Below are 22,451 nucleotides of genomic sequence, written 5' to 3'. Positions count from 1 at the left end.
TCACTGTGTTTTTTAATTTTTTCTTTTTTATTAATACCACATCAATTTGCAGTTTACAGGAACCAAGATTCAAGTTCCTTAGGTGCTACTGTATTTTCATGTTGCACGTACATACACGCACATTTTCATTAGTAATAGTTCATCTATAGGTTTTCCTTAAAAACAAACAAACAAAAAAAACCCCCACGAAACTCCTGTGTGGCACAAAGATCTGTCCAATTACCTAAACACAGCAGTAAAACAACAGAAGAGCTAGGTGTGGAGGCTTCCAGTGCAGAAAAGGGTCCTCTGGAGGGGAAGCCCAAAAAGCTGATCAGAGCACTGTCTTTCTGGGAGGGCCTAAGACAGGATGCAGAATGTGTTTCCAACTGAAATCAGCTTAAAACTTAAAAAAAGAAAGGGGGCTAAGTAAATAGGAAAATGGAGTAAGGCAAGGGTACCTTTTACCCATCTAAATGCTGAAGTAACTTTTCCAAAACAGTAGAAAGAAAACTTCCACTACCTTCTAGAGAGTTGTAGTGCTTTGGGACCATCAAAGACTGTAGCCCTTACTTTAAAGTCACCAACGCACCTTCCCTCTGGATTATCATGACTATGAGTTTTACAACCTGAAGGAACTCTCACAGATGACTTCTTTCAAGTTGACTGAATTTTCACGTTGGAAGGGGAGAAAAGACACTTGTCAGCCTCAGCAGGAATCAGATTCCCGACGGCCCTCCATCTGATGTCCGTCTGGGTTGTTCTGTTTATCTTTCAATCACACACGGAGCCCCATCGACACAATCTGCTCCTGCCTGGTCGCCCTCACCTAAAACTTCTTGGAAAACTCTCAAAAGGAGCACCTTGGGCCAAGACAGGTGCTGAGGCATTTCATGTGCCTGAAGATGAAAGGAACCCTCAACACGTGACACACACCCATAAGCTAGCCTCAAAGTGAAAACTCTGTATGAACCACAGAACACACTTTCTTACACTAATTTGTGGTCTCTTAACCACAGACACATACAATCTCCTCTCAAGCCAGCTTGGCTTTGGTCCTTAGGGTACAGTGATGAGCACAGGTTAAAGATGTAGCATGTGAAGGAGGAAGCTGTGGAGAAAAGACAAAAAGCAAAAAAGACCTTTTCCGTTTCTAGATTCACCTCTTGAGAATGTTTTCCCCCCATGGACCGAGACAGGATTACAATAACTCAACAACTGAGGAGCCCACATGCGGATTATACTTTTTCTCTAACAAGTTTACAGCAGTGTACAGCAGTTACAGACATTTATTTCATAATAAGAAAAGTACAACCATATTTATTAAACTTGAGGTGAGGTGGGCAAGGAAGAGGGAGGAAAGCACATTCGGGAATGAGTTCTCAAACTAAAGCCCAGAACTGGTGCCCACGAGAATAGACACAGATGCCACCCTCCCAAATGGCAGAGACTTTCCTTTCCTAGGGGGGAGCGGGAGGGGAGGGTCGTCCCAGCCCCACCTTCCATTTCCGTTCTTGGTTCCCAGACGGCATTCTGGGAATCAGGAACTCTCACTATCACCTACAGGTTATTCATAGAGTTGGAAGCTATAGCATTACACAAAGAAGAGGAGTATTAGGAGTAGCTGCTCACATTGTGGGGCCGGAAGATGGGATCAGAGGTTCACCAAAACCCATGGGAAGGAATCCCACTCCTGTCCCCAGATAATTTCCTCATAAGTTAATCATTATTTCTTAACCTAAAAATAAGGGTAAAACTCTGATGGGAAGCTGGGTAAGACTAGTCCTTGAGACCTGGATAGCAGAGTCCAAAAGCAGTGCTTTCTTTCATTTTTTCCTTGACCTCCAACCTCTCCCCTTTCAAGCTACAAGTAAAAGCTCCGCCACCTTTAAGGTACGATTTATCCTATTAATTTGACTCTTTCTTTATTCTTTTGGATCCTAAGGTATCAGTTCTTTTTTTAGTCCAACAATTCTTGTGCTTGATACTGAGGGTAACGGGAAAGGAGGGGAGAAAACAAATTAAGAAAAAGAAGCTTGGAATGCAGGCTCGAGCTGACACTGAGCGCGTTCCTTCATAGTACAGGTAATAACGTTATGACTATTAAGTGGTGTTTTAGGAACTGTTGCATTTCTGGTTTCCATGTACTTATTCTGCCTTTTTTTTTGCGATTCCAGGGAGTTTTGCTTGTATCCTATTGAGGGAAAAAAAAAAAAAAAAAGAAAAAGGTGAGAAAGGACGTTAGTTGTAGGTTTTGACTTTTAACAGTGACACCGAAAGATGGCCCTGGGCTTGCTGGAGAATGTGACACAATCTCTCCTTTCCACAGGGCTTACTCTGGATGAAAAATGCGGGGCCGAGTCTGGTCTGGGATGAGCTGAGGGGTCCGCAGAGAGTCATGTCCTCTCAATGCCGCCATGCCTGCGGCCTGTCCTCTTGCACTGCCTGCGTCTCCTGGGTCCTTCACTGGGGGTTCCAGAGAAGAATTAAGGGGATCTGAGCCTAACACCTGCTGCGTTCCACACACAGCAGAAAAGAGCCCATTTCTCTGGGAATGCTAGGTGACCCACGAGCGCTACAAAAGGAACCAGTAGTCAAGGGTCAAGGTGACAGGTAAAAAGACTACAGGAGCTGGCAACAGTTCCTGGCCCCTCGCCGGACACCAAAGCCACCCTTCATTTTGTGCATTAAGGTTACTCTTCACTAAGGTCATTCACATACCTCTCAGCCAATGTCAAACCACTCTTCACAATTAGATCCCACAACAGGGACTGACCAAGACGTTAGATTTAAAGCTAAGCGATGTCTATTATTTCACAATCAGAAGTAAACAGCAACCAGATACATATTTGTGCTAACTGTCCTTGCCTGGTGTTAGCTCTAATGCATACGTGTAAAAGCAAAAGAGCAAGTAAAGACCCTGGCATCAAGCCAGAACTGTGTCATATACTCGTAGTTCCCGCTTACCAAAACTGGGAAAAGCATGAAAATTGGAGGCGTGAAAGGGACTGGGGCGGGGAAGGGGGTGCACAAAAGAGGTTTAGCTGCTTGTGTTCTATTTCTTAAATGTCAACATTTTAGTTAGAAGTGTGGGTTCCTTAGTGTTTGCCATGATTGGGGGGAAAAAAAAAAGCCCAAAACAAAAAAACTAAACAAAACAACCCCAATGGCTCCCTGGTAGAGGGAGTCATAAAAATGTCTATCAATAGTTTATTACTTGATTTCAATACTAAATTGGTTCAAAAAAAAAAGGAGAGAAAAGAGGGATTTGGTAGTTGAGGAAAAGCAGTACTGTCTTTGAGTCATTTATTTGGTAAAACTCTTATTTCTGGGGATGCTTGGGTGGCTCAGCTGTTAAGCGTCTGCCTTTGGCTCAGGTCATGATCCCAGGGCCTGGGATCAAACCCCACATCCATCTCCCTGCTCAGCGGAAAGCCTGCTTCACCCTCTCTTACTCCCCCTGCTTGTGTTCCCTCTCTTGCTGTGTCTCCGTCAAATAAATAAATAAAATCTAAAAAACCAACCAACCAACCAAAAAACCCTCCAAAACCTCTTATTTCTGAAAAAGGAGGGATGAGTTTGGTTTAAAATTGATTAATGTGGGCGGGTAGCTTCAGACACTTAAAAGGCCAAGTCAGAAAGGCAAAAGGTTCTAATTCCACAGTTCCTTTTTAATCTAAGATACAAAGAATGTTTTTTAAGGAAGCAGGATGAAATAATTTGTAGTAAAAATCAAACTATTAACCAACATTTTTCTTCAGGATCAAGATTCCTTTCTTTGAGTCAGTATTTTATAGAGGAGGCTGAAAATAATTGGGGAAGAAAAGCACACATTCTGATAAAACGTGGAACTAAAGTATACTTACTTTTCAACAATCGACTTGGTCTGATCACGGGCGATGCCAACATAGTGATCAATCTGGGTCTTTAAGGAAAGGGAAGAGACTCGGTTATACTAATAACTAACACACAGATTAACAATTTTCCTGAAAATAATGTTATCTAGTTTAACCATTTCTTAAAAATACTATTGCATATTCTGGGAAATGAGAATAATGTCAGTTTTTAAAATTTATTATTATTTTTTATTTTAAGTAGGCTCCATACCCAGTACAGGGCTTGAACTCACAACCCTGATGATATCAAGAGTCAGATGCTCTATCAACTGAGCCAGCCAACTGCCCCAATAATGCCCAGTTTTTAAGAGTATTTTAAAAACTTCAGCTATTGGGGCATCTGGATGGCTCAGTTGGTAAAGCATCTGCCTTCGGCTCGAGTCATGATCCCAGGACCCTGGGACTGAGCCCCACACATTAGGCTCACTGCTCAGCAGGAAGCCCACTTCTCTCTCTCCCCCAGTTTGTGCTCTCTCTAGTCATCTCTCTAATAAATAAAATCTTAAAAAACCAAAAAGCCCCCCTCCCCCAATTTCAGGTATTAGGGGTGCCTGGGTGGCTCAGTCAAGTCCCGATGTCAGCTCAGGGTTGTGAGTTCAAGCTCTGTGGTGGGCTCCACACTGGGCACGGAGCCCATAAACAAAACAAAACAAAACCCCCCAAAAACCTTTCAGGTTTCAGACTTTAAATTATGCCATAAACGCCTTATAAAAAACAAAAAAACAAAAAAACAAAAAAACGCCTTATAATAGTCTGTTGAAGTAAAAATCTCTTGTTTCTTTTGCTAAGGTCTTACTTGCTAGGTATTTCCTTTACAGAGACTAGAGTAAAGCATTTTCTAAATACTAAAAATTGTCTAATCTATATTCTGTAATCACAAATGTTGTTTTGGCTCCTAGGTAAGACTAATTCATTTAATATCAAAAGGTATAAATAAAGTCTGTTGATTGAGGACTTAATCTATGAAGAACAACCTCAGAGCATCTGGCAAGGCTGTACCATTCTACAAAGCAATCATCTCTTCCCACAGATGGAGTCCCATAATAGCCTTGATAGTTTAAATTTCTTTTCAGACACCAGCTTTTATTTATTTAAGCATTTTTTCGTCTTTTTTTTTTTTTTTAAAGATTTTATTTATTTATTTGTCAGAAAGAGAGAGAGAGAGAGCACAGGCAGACAGAGTGGCAGGCAGAGGAAGAGGGAGAAGCAGGCTCCCCACAGAACAAGGAGCCCAACGTGGGACTCGATCCCAGGACGCTGGGATCATGACCTGAGCCGAAGGCAGCTGCTTAACCAACTGAGCCACCCAGGCGTCCCTCGACTTATTTTTTTGAACGGATAATGCATCCCCATGAAAAACTTAAAAGACATACAACAAGTCATAAAAATGTACCTTCCTACCCTTCTCTCTCCTAAACATTCAGTTTCTCTTGATACAGGAAACCACTACTTCTCACAGGCTCCTGACTCACAAACTCAGACTGCAGAAATGTTACAGAATGATCGCTCATGGGGTGCCTGAGTGGCTCAGTCAGTTAAGTGTCCTACACTTGGTTTCAGCTCAGGCTGTGAGATCTCAGGGTCGTGAGATCAAGCCGGGTGTGGAGCCTGCTTGGGATGCTCTCTCCTCTTCCCCCTGCTCCCTCCCACTTGTGCACTCTCTCTCTAAAATAAGTAAAGGAAGGAAGGGCGGGAGGGAGGGAGAGGAAAGGAAAAGAAAGAAAATGATCACTCCAAATGTTCAATAACTAAAAAATGGACTAAAGCTAGTCATACATCAAAAACAGGCAAGTGCTCACCTTGTACTTCTCATAGACAATGGGGACACTGAAAATGAGCAGTTCAGCTGTAAGAGAATCACAGGACACGGCAAGTGTACATGTGAGACAGTCAAAAAGACCCAAGATTCAAGTAACATACATTTTCCTCATGAAATACGGGGAAACACAGATCTTAAATATGAGAAATCCTACTTAGGGCTCGCAATTAAGGACGGCTAGCTATAGGTACACAGGCTTTCTTTGTATCACAAATAATTTCTAAATTATGAAAATGATTTCTGTCAGATCCCTATATTTAACACAAATGTAGGCAACTCTCCTTTACTTCTATTTTGACACTTCTTTATAGTTAGGACCTTTCAAAAATCCTATGGCCACAAACACAGGTTCTTCCAACATCTAATTCAAGGTTTATAGATGTTAAAGGCTGGGCCGCATGGAAGGAGTGGAGACATGCCGGGCATTCTCTTGGCTCCTACTTTTTACCAATTACAAATGACCACTGAACATCATGGGGATTAGGAGCACGGATACCCCACACAGTCAAAAATCTGCACAGAACTTTTGACTCCCCTAAAACTTGGCCAGAAGTGTTACCAAGAACACAAACAGTCGATCAACACATTATTTTGTATGTATATTATATGCTGTATTCTTACTGTAAGGTAAGCTAGAGAAAAGAAAATGCTAGCCAGAAAATCCCAAGAGAAAATACATTTACAATACTGTACTGTAAAAAATCTGCGTATAAGTGGGATCCCACAGTTCAAAGCTGTGTTGTTCAAGGGCTAGCTGTACTTCCAAGAGCACGGAGACATTTTCCTTGTCGCCTTACCGAGAATCAGAAGGGTGATTCCATTGAAAACGGCACCAACATAGGTCATCAGCCACATGAAGACAGCCAGCTGCGAAAGCCAACATCAGAGGATTACGCAGGAACCATCATAATGCAAAATTTAGGTTAACTGATGCCATTCTCCCCTTGCCGATTAAGTCTGCATAAACTTAGGGACGTATGCCACACACAATTATAATGGCACAACGAAGGTTCTACCTCGTCTGCACCACACATTTGCACGGTGCATCAGAGAATTCCGTAGTTCTCTGAAGCTCCGCGACAGACTGTGACTGTGTTTTGGTCAGTGATGTTGCCCCTGTTGGGAGGGTACTTAGTTCCATGGGTGCAGGAGATGTCTCTTCCTCTCCTGACTCCTATCCCCATTTTTCACAGGCTGGTTGAGAGAAGCATACACTTGTTTTTGTGTGATAAAACCCTATTTACTGGTTTTCCTCTGATTTATAACTTAGTCCCTGGCTGTCCTCAGCCTCACCACCAAAAGCTGTAGAAGCAACTGACCTTCAAGGAGTCAACCAAATCTTCCACCAGAAAGAGACGAATAATGAGTTTCAGGGCTCTGTTGATGCGCACCATGGCAGCATTCACGTAATTATGGAAAGCTTCTGAGGACAGAGTAATGTCTACATCCAGGTAGGCTCTTCCAGAAGAAGAAACAACAGTCATACACTTGACACGGAAGAAGAACATCTTTGCTAGTAGAGCAGTTATTTAGGGTGTGAAATTCCCCCAAGGGCACATTTTAGAAATCTGTAGGAGCATTTTTCGCTGTCATGGGCTGGGGAGAGGGGACCATCGTCTTTCAGCAGACAGAGGCAAAGATGCCAGATGTCTGCAAAGTGTGGGGCAGTCATACACAATAAAGTAGTGTCCTATGCCCTGCATAAACTTTTACGGCCTCATAGGATATTCATTTATAATTATCAAAAGCCCAGAACATATAAAAACAAGGTATTTTCCCCAGTTTTAACATATCCTGAATTTTCTAAAAAGACTGTATTTTGTGTATGCTGAACTTTACTAAGATATTTTACACTACTTTGGAAAGTCACATCTGTATTGGAGATTACACATCTAAGTCTAAGTATATAATGTCTCTATTGTTTTGTGTGTGTGTATAGTCATGTCCAAGCAGTTAAATGTTGACTGGAATATGTATTATTTTACTATAAATGACCTTCCATCTTATCATTCCTTTATATTACAAGTATAGTCTATTTTTGAAATTTTGCTTATAGCTATCTATGAATTTCATTTCAAAACATTAAAAGAAGCATTACAAAATATTTGTTAGCAAAAGAAAAAAGAGGGTGGAGATACTGAGTCTGATAGGGTCGACAACTATAGAAAAAGACAAAGACTTGGGTTCTGTTCACAGATGCACTAGAGAACTGCGATGTAAACGTGTGCTCATAACTAGTTCATTCACTCAGTACTTAGTGAGTGCCTACTGAGTATCAGACCCTCGCCATGTGCTGGCATATCAAGAAAGAAAAGACTGCTTTTGCCTTAAAGAGCCTACAGTCTTGCGGGAAAAACAGACAAGGAACAGATATGCTTTCCTTTTCTATTTATTAAAAAAGTATTTACTACCTAATACAAAAGTTATAAAAAATAGATGCCGTAATTTATACAACTTGACAAAACACATTTCATGATCCACAACAGTGTCCTGCAAAAGAGGAAAAATCCTAAGACCCCTGAGTTTGTGGCAAAAGTCATATTTATTCACTCAGTGAACGGCTACTGATTTGTTAAAATTAACTGGTGATAACTTTTTATTTTTTATTTTTATTTTTTTTAAAGATTTTATTTATTTATTTGACAGACAGAGATCACAAGTAGGCAGAGAGGCAGGCAGAGAGAGAGAGGAGGAAGCAGGCTCCCCGCTGAGCAGAGAGCCCGATGCGGGGCTCGATCCCAGGACCCTGGGATCATGACCTGAGCCGAAGGCAGAGGCTTTAACCCACTGAGCCACCCAGGCACCCCTGGTGATAACTTTTTAAATGCCACATAAAGTTTAAACTGTCTTCTATTTTCACCAAGAGAAAATTAAAAAAGGACCAGAGCTGCAGCCAGACACTGATTGTCATAGTCTTGAGAGGTCACAGAAGAGTTTCTCTCCCTATAAGAAAAAGGCTTTAAAAAAAACTGCCATTTGCGAATATTAAAATTGTTCATGGGCCAAGATTTCCAAGAGGAAAAGTGTGAGGAAAACATTTGTTAAAAGTCACAACACAGGGGCGCCTGGGTGGCTCAGTGGGTTAAGCTGCTGCCTTTGGCTCAGGTCATGATCTCAGGGTCCTGGGATCCAGCCCCGCATTGGGCTCTTTGCTCAGCGGGGAGCCTGTTTCTCTCTCTCTCTCTCTGTCTCTGCCACCTCTCTGCCTACTTGTGATCCTTCTCTGTCAAATAAATAAATAAAATCTTAAAAAAAAAATAAAGTTACAACACAGAAAAGCTAGCAAGTGGATTCTAGAAATGCATGACCTACTGATCTCAAGACTTGCTCCTGGTAGTAAGAAAACTAAAGGGCGGTGGGGGAGGTTTAGAAAACTAAAGGAGAGATAAGAAGGAAATCAGTAATAAAACTAAGAGCAAACATATCAAATTCTGATATTGCCAAGAGCACAGCCTCAATACTGAGATTTCAAAGTTGTTTTAAGGTTTAACTATATGGGGGAGGATCTGGGGGTGGGGTAGCTGGGTGTTGGATATTAAAGAGGGCATGTGATGTAATGGGCACTGGGTCTTATAGAAGACTGATGAATCAATGAACTCTATCTCTGTATGTTAATTAACTGAATTTAAATTTAAAATGTTTAAAAAATCAAAACCAAAACCAAACCAAAACAAAAACAGTTAACTATAATAGGGAACTTAAGCATGTCCTTGGGACCCCATCTAACTGGGTGCTGTCCTGGAGGCCCCGCTCAGGAGTTCAGGCAGTCTTCTTTGATATTAAAGTGTGAGCCTCTAGTTTGTCCAAAAGTATTTGGCTCCTAACTTGATCACTTTTGAAGAGACAAGGTTTCTAGCTGACGGTTCCTGCGAGGGATCAGCTGCATTAGGCTAATTCTTCACTTAGTCCGGTTTGCTTGGCAGACCTGCCCGCCAGCCTCAGCAAACCCCTTCTCTAAACTGGTGAGTGTTACTTGTGATACTTCCACTCACTTGAATGGATGGCCCTCTTCTGATTTCTGTACAGCTTGGATGACAGACTTGTAGACCCTGAAGCTGATGGTGACAGAGAGAAGAGCCAGGATGAGGTAAGAAATCACACTGATGACACTGAAAGCTGCCAGGGAGAGCAGCATGATCAGTGTGGTGCCGAAGACAAAACCCGTCTTCTTCACATCTCGCCAGAAAATCAGATCGTGCACTGCCAAAAGAAAAGGGAACACAGGTTACACAGGAGCATGCGGCCAGGCCGGCTCTTGGGCTGTGTCCTGCACACCCGAGAAGCATTACGCTAATGTAGTTACATAACACACAGTTCAGGCGCACCCCTCCTTAAGAGAATCTGATAAATGAAAATCAAACTGTAGGTCAGGAGTGAGGACTCATACTGCAAAAGGTTCCTGCGGTTTCTGTACAGGTTCACAAAAACTTAGAAACTTCTTTTTTTTAGAGATGGCTACTGAAGTACAATGGGATAAAATATCAATTTCTTGAAATGTTTCAACAGAAAGGGTAGAATAAGTGTGATAAACTCTTGTTAATGGTTGACTGAATGAAGCAAACCATGGCGACAAATTCATCTGGCCACTATAAAACCAAAGCTAAGGTATGTATAATAAATTGGGTGGGAGCAGAAGAGAGCGGTGGATAAAAAGAAACCCAACTCTATTCGTGTTGGCTACAATGGAACCCCAGTCTCTCCATTAATCTGAAGAGAACTCAGGAAGGACGGTGGGCAGGGAACTACATTATTATCTAAACCGCAATACCTCTGGAAATGAATGGGGACACTATTACTAATTGTTAGGAAATAGGTATAAATCAAGACTGTCTCAGACAAGTGGGTCTTGTGGTGAGGGACAGCCAGACTGGAAAAATCTAAGTTCTTCTACTTAAAGACTCAAGAACTGTGTGTAAAAGTTGCTAGTAATTACCATCAATCTAGCAACGACCCTGTATTTGAATTTCAATCTGTGAAGGTTATTAACTTCAACACAAATGGTCCTTTTGCAGCGTTCTTCTGTTCATAAAGAAGGGAAAGGGCTTTAGAGCTGGAGCGACAGGAGTTTGAATCCTGGTTAATTTTTAGCCATATTGTCTTACATGACCATTCTAAAGCTTTGTTTTTTCTTTTGTAAAAGAAAGTAACACCTATTTCCTAGAGTTGTTTTTATAGGACACCAATGCAGTAGAATGCTTAGCACTGTAAGTGACCTGCAGTAAACACTCACATTTTAACTATAATCAAAACAGGACAGGTCTGTAAGACTGTGATTGAGGGTAAAATGAACTTGATTCTGTTCAAGTGGACCCCCTGGCACCTAGATCTTCCCCATATTCCAGCTACAATATTCACCCCTGAAGCCTAACCTTGCTATTGCCAACAGAACCTAACTTGGAACTTTCACCCTGAAGGTATGCTGACTGTACAGAAGAAACAATCCCTGGCTGAGAGTGTCCAGCCAAGGGATGTGGCACTAGGAGAAGTAAGAGGCATTATGATTCCTGATGGGAATGCAAAGAAGAGAGCTGGGAGGCAAATCAGGCTCACCTGATGGGACAGAAAGTTGAACAGAGTGCTGCCTTCTTAGGAGAGCAAATACTAATAAGCAGGATTCCTACAGTCAGAGAGTCTAAGTATATAGACGCCACAGCTCCTAAGACCACAAGCACAGTTTCAACACAGAATACTTCTGAATGGAACAGATAACCATGTGCCTCTTTGGTGTAATGCACCGAGGATACAACATCACTTCTGTGGCATTCTTGCCAATAACAAAGAACCAAGATCTAATAAAACACCAGAAAACCCAGACTGAGAAATTCACAACATGGATGGACGTAGAGGGTATAACCCTAGGTGAAATAAATCAAACAGAGACAAATACCCTATGATTTCGTCCACACGTGGAAAGTAATAAACAAGTGAACAAAGGAAAGAGACAAACCCGACTCTTTTTTTTTTTTAAGATTTTATTTATTTATTTGACAGACAGAAATCACAAGTAGTCAGAGAAGCAGGCAGAGAGAGAGGAGGAAGCAGGCTCCCCGCCGAGCAGAGAGCCCGATGCAGGGCTCGATCCCAGGACCCTGGGATCATGACCTGAGCCGAAGGCAGAGGCTTTAACCCACTGAGCCACCCAGGTGCCCCGACAAACCCGACTCTTAACTACAGGGAATACACTGTTGCTTGCCAGAGGGGAGGTGGGGTGGGGTGAAAAGGTGAAGGGGGTTTGGAGTGGGTACACTTACTGCTATGAGCGCCAAGTAATGCACAGCACTGCTGAACCATTACTCTGCACACCCTATATGCGTAACACTGTACTTAATTATTCTTTAATAAAAAATAGCAAAAAATAAAGGAGATAAAATTTGAGAACACATAAATGTCACGTGTGAAGACTACAGACTGAACACTGGATAAAGGAGTAAAAACGGCTGTAAAGGACACCATTGGAACAGAGACAAAATCTGAACGTGGACTACGTAACTGATAAAAGCACAGGCGAGCCTTCAACAACAGGCGCTTTAACCGCAGGGCTCATTTTCATGGATTTTTTCCCAATAAATACAGTATAGTACTTGTAAATGTATTTTTTCTTCCTTTTGACTTTCATAATGACATTTTCTTTTCTCTGGCTTACTCTGAGCATATAGTATACAGTACACAGAACATACACAATGTGTGTTAGCTGACCGTTCACGTTAGCAGTAAGGTTAACGGTATGCGATTAGTAGTTACATTTTTGGAGAATCAAAGTTATATGTGAATTTTTGACTACATGGCACTCACTGCCTGTTACCATGATGTTCAAGGGTCAACTATATGGTACCAATATTAAACTTCCTAAATATAGTAAGTGTACTGTGGCTATGTACATTCTTGAAAAACATTCTTGCTCAAAAACGAAGACAGGGGTCCCTGGGTGTCTCAGTGGGTTAAGCCTCTGCCTTTGGCTCGGGTCCTGATCTCAGGGTCCTGGGATCGAGTCCCGCATCAGGCTCTCTGCTCAGTGGGGAGCCTGCTTCCCCCCCTTCTCTCTCTGCCTGCTTCTGCCTACTTGTGATCTGTCAAATAAATAAATAAAATCTTAAAAAACCAAAAAAACAACCCCCCCCCAAAACGAAGACAAACACAAACACTCTAAAGTGGAAAGGGGTGTGAAGGGGCAGGATGTTTGCAATCAGCTCTTAAACAGTTCAGGAAAAAACATGTATCAGGTGCCTGGGTGGCTCAGTCAGTTAAGTGTCTGCCTTCAGCTTGGGTCATGATCTCAGCGTCCTGGCTTCAGGCCCCATGTTCGGCTCCCTATTCAGCCAGGAGTCTGCCAGTCCCTCTCCCTCTGCCCTGCTTGTGCTCTCTTCTGTCTTTCTCTCAAATAAATAAATGAAATCTTAAAAAAAAAAAAAAAACAATAGAAAAGAAAGAAAAAAACATGTATCTATGGAGAGGAGGTGGGAGAAATAAAGCAAAAGTAGGCAAATGTTAACAACTGGTGAACTTGAATGAAGGTTATGTGGGAGTTTTTTGTACTATACTTGGAATTCTTTAAGTTTAAAATATTTGAAAGAAACACAGAAAAAGAAAAAGAAAAAAAAAGCTTACAGGGTAAGACTAGGGTCCAGAGAGAAAAAGACCTCAATGTATCAAAGAGAGGTAATGACACTAGCATACACGCGAATCTAGATTAGCAAAAGCCACCCTATCTTCATGAACCTTACTGCCATCTGGTGGAAGACTATTGGAAGAAACAGTGGAACCTACAGTGATAACATACTTGAATCGTGTCCCATAGAGGTGTGCAGTACACAACCTGCACAACAGTACAGAAGTCCCTAGGCTGAGCCTTAAAAATCAATGGTAGAGGGGCACCTGGGTGGCTCAGTGGGTTAAGCCTCTGCCTTCAGTTCAGGTCATGATCTCGGGGTCCTGGGATCGGGCTCTCTGCTCAGCAGGGAGCCTGCTTCCTCCTCTTTCTCTGCCTGCCTCTCTGCCTACTTGTGATCTGTCAAATAAATAAAATCTTTTTAAAAAACTCAATGGTAGTGGCGCCTGGGTGGCTCAGTGGGTTAAAGCTTCTGCCTTCGGCTCAGGTCATGAAACCGGGGTCCTGGGATGGAGCCCCGCATTGGGCTCTCCGCTCGGCAGGGAGCCTGTTTCTTCCTCTCTCCTTGCCTGCCTCTCTGCCTACTTGTGATCTCTGTCTGCGAAATAAATAAATAAAATCTTAAAACAAAACAAAACAAAAAACAAAAAAACTCAATGGTAGATTTATGGTCTCTAGAAAAGGGGGACACTGATTAAAGGGGCTATAACAGAGGAAAAGGAAAGGCTGGTTAACCCCTCAAACCTCGGGCTGGGATGCTCTTCCTCCACAATGTCACATGACTTGTTCCTTCACCTCATTTGGGTCCTGGTTCATGGGATACTGCCCTCGGTCTGCCCATCCCATTGAACATACCCCTCCTTTGATCACGCTCCATTCTCCTTATTCTGCTTTATTTTTCTTCGATCTGCTGTTAAGTGCTTAAAGCATGGGCTAATTAACCACAGTCTGCATTTGTTTCCTCTCACAGAGGCCAAAGTTCTGCACCTGGAGCCCATCCAGTACAGTGGACCAAGGATCTGAGTACACGATACGATACGATACCAAAGAAAGGAACTTGGCACAGTCTGGAAGTGCTGTCCTCTCATTGTCAGGGCAAGTTAGGAGGACAAAACACATGAAGAAAATGGCAAGGGGCACCTCATGGCTCAGTCAGTTAAGTGTCTCCTTTGGATCAGGTCATAACCCAGAGTCCTGGGATGGAGCCCCACATCAGGCTCCCTGATCAGCAGGAGCTGATGCTTCTCCTTCTCGCTCTCTCTCTCTTAAATAAATAAACATCTTAAAAAAAAAAAAAAAAGAAAGAAAGAAAAAGGCAATAAAAGAGGCAGCTGCTGAAAGTTTAAAATGGTGAAGCCTCTAGACTTGGTTTTAGTGTTTGCTTCACAACCAGAAAAGCACCAAGAGGCTACAATGGTTTGGTTCCATAAAATGTTTTTTCTCTCTTCTACTTTCATTTATCTGCTCCTCCTACTTCAGTACAGAATTTTTTAAAAATAGGAAATTCCTTATTTTCAATGTGTTCTTTTCCTTCCTTTCCCAGCCCCCTCTTCTCTCAGCAAACTTGATTTTTTATTTTTATTTTTTGAGAGAAAGAGTGTGTGTGCAGGAGGGGGAGGGTGGTGGGCAAAGGAAGAGGGAGAGAATCTTAAGCAGGCTCCATACTGAGCACAGAGCCTGAGGCAGGGCTCCATCTCATGACTCTGAGATCATGACCTGAACTGAAATCAAGAGTTAGTTGCTCAACTGAACCACCCACGCGCCTCTCTCAGCAAGCTTAAGTGCCTACCATGTGCCAGGCAAGTACTAGGCACTGGGAATATAATACAACAGTGAGCAAGGTGAACAAGATCCTTACTTACTTTCCAGGCGGAAAGAGAGGCATGAATAACGACAAGCTAAGTGTCACCTGTACAAGAGGCCCGTGAGGATATGAATCCATTGTGCCACGATAAGAGTAATGTGGGAGTCCACAGGAACAACTGAATCTAGCGGTCAGAAAAAGGCTCTTTGGAGGACTGACATGAAAAGTGAGATATGAAAAGTGAGAAGGAGCTGACCGTGCAAGAAACCAGAGGATGTGACAAGGCCGGAGACTGGCGGGAGCTAGATCATGGAGTACGTTCATAAAGCAAGGTAAGGAGCTTGGATTTTAACTTCAGGTGAAATGGGAAGCCACTAAAGGTCAAGCAGGAGAGTAACATGGTATATTGCATTTTTAAAAGAGGGAACTCTTCTACTGCATAGAAAATGGGTTGGGGTAGGCCACAGTATAGGCAGAGAGACCATAAGGAGGCTAACACGGCAGTTCAAGTGCAAGATGATGGTCATTTACATTAGGATGGGGGCAGTCAGGATGGAAAAGAGTGGACAGATGAGAGCTATATTTTGGAGGTAGAATAGGCAGAACCTGGTGGTGGACTAAATGTGAGACACAATAGATGGCTGTGGTGTCATTTAATGAGGTGGGGTAAGGAAGAGCAGAGTACAGAGTATTTTAATTTTGGGATGGATGTTCGAGATATCCATAATTAAAGAAAGCAGTTAGATCCACCAGTGCATAGCACACAGGACAAGTCTGAGCAGGAAATACACATCTGGACTTCATCAGCACACAAATAATATTTTAGAGTCATAAAAAATGGATGAGGTTACCTACGATTGATAGGGAAGGCAGCCCAGGTCTTAATTCAATGGCACTCTGATATTTAGTAACGAAGTAAAACTAGAGGAGCTAGTGGAAGGAAAAGGAAGCAATCACCAGGGAGGTAGGGGAGAACTAGGAGAGTATGGTATCATAGAAGTGGAGAGAGAAGTACTCTGAGGAGAAGGTGTGGAAACTGGTAAATTCTGCTGAGCTTGAATAAGGAAAAAGGTAACCGTGGACTTGGCAACATGGAGAGAAGCTGATGGCTCTGATTAAAACTACTCAGTGCAGAGGCACTTGGGTGGCTCAGTTAGTTGGGCGCCCAACTCTTGACGTAGGCTCAGGTCATGATCTCAGTCAGGGTCCTGAGACTGGGATTCTCTCTCCCTCTGCCCTCCCCATTCATGCTGTTAAAATAAAATAATATCTTAAAAAAAAAAAGCTGTTCAGTGGAGTGATACGAGCACAAGCAATTGGAGGGAGAGGAAGAGGAATTAGTGGTGAAATGTGGAGGCCATGCGAGAAGAAATGACTATGAAGTCTGGCTGTGAAGGGGAGTAGGGACATTTGGGCCAAGGGAAAGCTTTCCAAAGATGGTAAACACTAAAGCATGCTTATATGAGGACACAAACAGAAAGAGGATGAAGGGGGCAGAAGTAGTAGGAGAAAGGCAGGATAGAGATCCAGAGCCCAGATGAAGGGGTTGATCCTTGTTAGAGCAGCTAAGAAGATGAGAGGCACAGGCCAATTCATAGATGTGAAGATTGCAGGAAGAGGGGGGCACCTGGGTGGCTCAGTGGGTTAAACCTCTGCCTTCCGCTCAGGTCATGATCTCAGGGTCCTGGGATCGAGCCCCACATTGGGCTCTCTGCTCAGCGGGGAGCCTGCTTCCTCCTCTCTCTCTCTGCCTGCCTCTCTGCCTACTTGTGATCTCTGTCAAATAAATAAATAAAATCTTAAAAAAAAAAAAAAAGAAAAGAAAACAGGAGGGGCGCCTGCGTGGCTCAGTTGGTTAAGTGTCTGCCTTCCGTTCAGGTCATGATCTCGGGGTCCTGGGATCCAGCCCCGCCTTGGGCTCCCTGCTCAGTGGGGAGCCTGCTTCTCTCTCTGCCTCTGCCCCTCCCCCCAACTTGTGTGCTCTATGTTAAATAAATATATAAAATCTTAAAAAAAAGAAAAAAGAAAAGAAAACAGGAGTAAATCTTTGTGATATTGGGTTAGGCAGTGATTAATCAACCAAAAGCACAAGTGACTAAGAAACACCAGATAAGCAGCACTACATCAAAATTACTTTATGCTGTAAATGGTCCCAAGAAAGTGACACAAGTCAGAAAGTGACAGAATAAATTTGCAAATTATGTATCTGATAAGGTATTTGTGTCCAAAATATAATAATAAGAATATATAAAGAATTATAAAACTCAATAATTAAAAAATAGCCCAACTGAAAAATAAACGAGGGATGTGAATAGACAATTCTCCAAAGACGACAGATGCCCAATAAGCACATAAAAAGATGCTCCACATCATCGGTCATTAGGGAAGTACAAATCAAAACCACAATGAACCCACCAGGATAGTTATCATAAAGAATACAGTAACAACGACTGGCAAGGACATGGAGAAAGTGGAAGCTCCTACATTCTTAGTGGGAATGAAGAATGGTGCAGCTACTTGGGAGAACAGTTTGGCAGTTCCTCAAAAAACTAAACATAGTTATTATATGACCCAGCATTTCCACTCTAAGGCAAATGCTCTAGAAATAAAAACATACAGCACAGAGATTTGTGTACACTAATATTTATCGGAAACATTATTCGCAATAGCCAAAAAGGGAAAACAATCCAAATGTCCATCAACTAATGAACAGACGAATAAAATGTAGTATATATCCATACAATGTAATTATTACACGGCAATAAAAACGTTCTAGCGCTACCTGCTACGACATGCCTAAAATTTGAAAACATCAGGCTAAGCGAAAGAAGCCAATTATAAGAGACCATATATTTCATGATTCCACTTATATAAAATATCTGGTATAAGCAAATCTATAGGCACAAGCAATACGGTTAGTTGTTGTTTAGGGCTGTGGTGGTGGTGTTGGGAAATGCGGAGTGAATGCTAATGAGTATGAGGTTTCTTTTCTGTAGGGGGACTAAAATGTTCTAAAATTGGATAGTGATGATAAAAAACATTCAGTTGTACATTTTATTTTATTTTTAATATTTTACTTATTTATTTATTTGAGAGAGAGGCAGTGAGAGAGAACATGAGTGAGGAGAAGATCAGAGGGAGAAGCAGACCCCCCGTGGAGCTGGGAGCCCGATGCGGGACTCGATCCCGGGACTCCGGGATCATGACCTGAGCCGAAAGCAGTCGTCCAACCAACTGAGCCACCCAGGCGTCCCTCAGTTGTACATTTTAATGGATTTTATATATAGATCCGTTTATATGTTATATACATTTAATATATATATTATATAAATCCATTTATATAGATAGTATATAGTATATGTGAATTATACCTCAATAAAGGTATAATATGGGTAGTTAGGAAGGTCAATATCCCTCTCTCTCAGTAAGATAGAAAGTAGATAGAAAAATCAATAAAAATACAGAAGACAAACACTATTAACCAATCTGACCTTGACATTTATAGAACACTTTGCATAACAGCAGCAGAATATACACATTCAAGGATACGAAGAACATTCACCAAGTTAAATCAAATCCTGGGCTATGAAACAGTCCTGATACATTTAAAGATTTATTCTGAAAGAGAGGGAGAGCGCACATGCACACACACGAGGCGGGGGAGGGACAGAGGCAGAAGGAGAGAGAGAACCTCAAGCAGATTCCAAGCCAAGCATGGAACCTGACATGGGGCTTGATCTCATGACCCTGAGATCATGACCTGAGCCGAAATGAAGAGCCAGGCACGTAGCCTACTGAGCCACCAGGCACCCCCAAAACATTTTAAGGAGTTCAAGTCACTTTTATGTTTTCTGACTACAAGGTAATTGTATTAGAAACTATAACAAAAGATATTCGGAAAGAAAGCTTGGGGAAACCTTCATTATTTGTAAACTAAACACACTTCTAAACAAATCAAAGAGGAAATCAACAGGGAAATTAGAAAGTGTTTTTAACTGAATGAAAATGAAAACTTGTGGGATCTTAAAAAAAAAAATACCCACCACCAACAACAAAAGTTGTGGGATCCAACTAAAGTAATATATAGTACGAAAGTGTCTGTGTTAACAAAGAAGATAGCAGATGAACGATCTTAGCTGCAACCCTAAAAAACTAGAAAAAGAACCTGAACCCCAAGAAACAGAAGAAAGTAAATAGTAAAAATCAGAGCAGACATCGGGGAACTGGAGTAGCTCAGTCGGTTGAGTGACTTCAGCTCAGGTCAGGATCTCAGGGTCCTGGGATTAAGCCCCCTGTCAGGATTCCTGTTCAGCGGGGAGTCTGTCTGTTTCTCTGCCCTTCCCATAGCTCATGCTCTCTCTCTCTCTCAAATAAGTAAATAAAATCTTTTTTAAAAAATCAGAGCAGACATCAGTGAAACAAGTAACAGAAAAATAACAGAGAAAATTAATGAAGCCACAGTTCTTTGAGAGTATCAGTAAAACAGATAAAACTCTAACTAGATTGATCAAGAAAAGGTGAAAGAGTAAAAAAAACTGCTAGTACCAAGAATGAGAGAGGTGACATCACTACAGATTCTACAGACATCAAAAGGATAATAAAGGGGGCGCCTGGGTGGCTCAGTTGGTTAAGCGTCTGCCTTTGGCTCAGGTCATTATCCCAGGAACCTGAGAACCAGTCCTGCATCAGGCTCCCTGCTTGGCAGGGAACCTGCTTCTCCTTCTCCCTTTGCCTGATGCTCCCCTGCTTGTGCTCTCTCTATGGTGTGTCAAATTAATAAATAAAATCTAAAAAAAAAAAAAAAAAAAAAAGGATAGTAAGGGAGTATTATGAACAACAGTATGCCAATAAATTAGATTATTTATTTGTTTATTTGACAGATCACAAGTAGGCAGAGAGGCAGGCAGAGAAAGAAAGGGGGAAGCAGGCTCCCCTTTGAGCAGAGAGCCCAATGTGGGGCTTGATCCCAGGACCCTGGGATCATGACATGAGCCAAAGGCAGAGGCTTTTAACCCACTGAGCCAACCAGGCGCCCCTAAATTAGATAATTTAGATAAAGTGTACAAATTCTTCCAAAGACACAAACTACCAAAGTTCATTCTAAAAATAAACTGACTAGTCCCCTATCTATTGAAGAAGTAAAACAAATAAAATGCTTCCCACTCTGAAAATTCCAGGCCCAGATGGCATCACTGAGGAATTTAGCCAAACATTAACAAGAAATAATTCCAATTCTACAAAAACTCATCCAATAAAATGAAAAGGTAATGTCTTTCAACACATTTTAGAAGGCCAGCATTACCCGGACTCCAAAACTATACCAAGCAATATTGTTCATGAACATAGATGCAAAAATTTCTTTTTTCTTTAAGATTTGAGAGAAAGAGCGTGCATGCGTGTGTGCGAGAGAGCATGAGCAGAAGGAAGGGGAAGGGCAGTGGCAGAAGCAGACTCCTGACTGAGTAGGGAGCCTGACGTGGGGCTCGATCCCAGGACCCTTGGGATCATGACCTGAGCCAAAGGCGACACTTAACCAACTGAACCATCCAGGCACCCCCGAGATGCAAAAATTCCTTAACACAATTTCAGTAAATCAAACCCAACAATATATAAAAAGAATACATTGTGACCAAGTGGGGTTTTTCCACAAACATGCAAGATTGGTTTAACATTTATAATCATTCACTATTAACTCACCACATTGATAAACTAAAACTAAAAAATATATGATCATCTCAAAAGATACAGAAAAGGCATTTTTTAAAAAAGATTTTATTTAGGGGCGCCTGGGTGGCTCAGTGGGTTAAAGATTTTTTTTTTTAAGATTTTATTTATTTATTTGACAGAGAGAAATCACAAGTAGGCAGAGAGGCAGGCAGAGAGAGAGGAGGAAGCAGGCTCCCCGCTTGAGCAGAGAGCCCGATGGGGGGCTCGATCCCAGGACCCTGAGATCATGACCTGAGCCGAAGGCAGAGGCTTTAACCTACTGAGCCACCCAGGCGCCCCCAGAAAAGGCATTTAAGAAAATCTAATACCCCCTCTGATAAAATCTTTCAGCAAGGTTTCAACAACCTTTCAAAAGTAGCAAACTGCTAGGTTATAGAATTTCCTCAACTTGGTAAAGGGAATCGCTAAGAAACCTAGAGCTAATGTCCTATTTAATGAAAAGAGGAAAGGATGTTCTCTCTCACTACTTCTACTGATCACTGTATGAGAGTTCTAGCCAGTGTAGCAAGTCAAGAAGAGGAAATAAAACACATCCAAATTGGAAAAGAAGTAAAACTATTATTTACAGGTGGCTCGACTGCCTATTTAGAAAATGTGATGCAATCGACAGAACAGCTGGAAGAACCAGTGAGTGAGTTTAGCAAAGTTGCAAGATAGACGGTCAGTATATACAACCAGTTCTATTTCCATGTATTAGTATTACCCAGAAATTAAGCTGAAAATACCATTTAAAATAGCATCAAAATATAAGATGCTTGGGCATAAATCCGACAAAAGATGCAGTCAAAATGCTCTACTGCTGAGCTACACCCTCTGACAAAATCTGTGCACTGAACTGTGTAACACAGCTGAGAGAAACTAATGAAGACCTACATTAATGGAAAGCTATACTGTTTTTATGGGTTCAAAGGCTTAAAACTGAAAAATTGGTTTTTAACAAGTGTTAATTGTCCCCAAGTTTATCAATAATTTGATGTTCCAACAAAAATTCTAGAAGTATTTTTGTAGGAATGGACAGTGATTCTAAAATTCCTAAGGAAATCAAAGGACCGAGAAAAGCCAAACTGACTTTGAAAAAGAATGAAGTTAGATGTTTATCATGTTTAATCCATGTTTAATCATGTTTAATCCTCTAAGAAACTGACCAACTTTTCTCCGGAGTATTTTACCTTCTTACCAATAATTCATGAGCATTTAAGTTGTTCCACAACCTCCCCAACATTAGGTGTTGTCAGTCTTTTATTCAGCCATTTGGATGGATGTACAGCGATATGTTATTTTGATTTTAATTCTGGGAAGACTCCATTGTTGAACACATTTTTATTGGATTACTGGTCATTTGTTCTTCTTTTGTGAGATGCAGAATCTTTTCTGCTCAGTTTGTGTTGTTTGTCCTTTTATTGTTGAAATGTAGTTTTTAATATATCCTAGATGCTAGTCCTTCCTCAGACACATTCTGTAAATACTTTCTCCCAGTCAATGCTTTGCCTATTAGTGGCATCGTTTAATTAGGAGATTTTAATTTTGACACAGTCCAATTTATCGAGTTTTTATTTTATGGCTAGTGCTTTCTATGGTGTAAAAAACTTTTGCCTAAGCCCCCAATTCATGAAGATATTC

General features: G+C 41.6%; 1 protein-coding gene across 2 annotated transcripts in view; it reads right to left on the bottom strand.

The window, feature by feature from the left end:
• RTN3 (reticulon 3) overlaps positions 1 to 22,451 on the bottom strand; it is a 65,458-nt gene continuing 43,007 nt past the window's right edge. For both annotated transcript variants that reach the window (XM_047690371.1, XM_047690372.1), the window contains 6 exons: positions 9,687 to 9,894; positions 7,014 to 7,152; positions 6,492 to 6,561; positions 5,675 to 5,721; positions 3,846 to 3,904; positions 1 to 2,173 (listed from right to left, as the gene is read on the bottom strand). In XM_047690371.1, coding sequence (XP_047546327.1) covers positions 2,128 to 2,173; positions 3,846 to 3,904; positions 5,675 to 5,721; positions 6,492 to 6,561; positions 7,014 to 7,152; positions 9,687 to 9,894 — 569 coding nt within the window. In that variant the 3' untranslated portion in view covers positions 1 to 2,127. The remainder of the gene's footprint in view (positions 2,174 to 3,845; positions 3,905 to 5,674; positions 5,722 to 6,491; positions 6,562 to 7,013; positions 7,153 to 9,686; positions 9,895 to 22,451) is intronic.

The sequence above is a fragment of the Lutra lutra genome, chromosome 10 (assembly GCF_902655055.1).
Source record: "Lutra lutra chromosome 10, mLutLut1.2, whole genome shotgun sequence".
NCBI classification, from domain to species: domain Eukaryota; kingdom Metazoa; phylum Chordata; class Mammalia; order Carnivora; family Mustelidae; genus Lutra; species Lutra lutra.
Note: the sequence above shows the minus strand (reverse complement) of the source record. Positions and strands in the feature narration are given on the sequence as shown.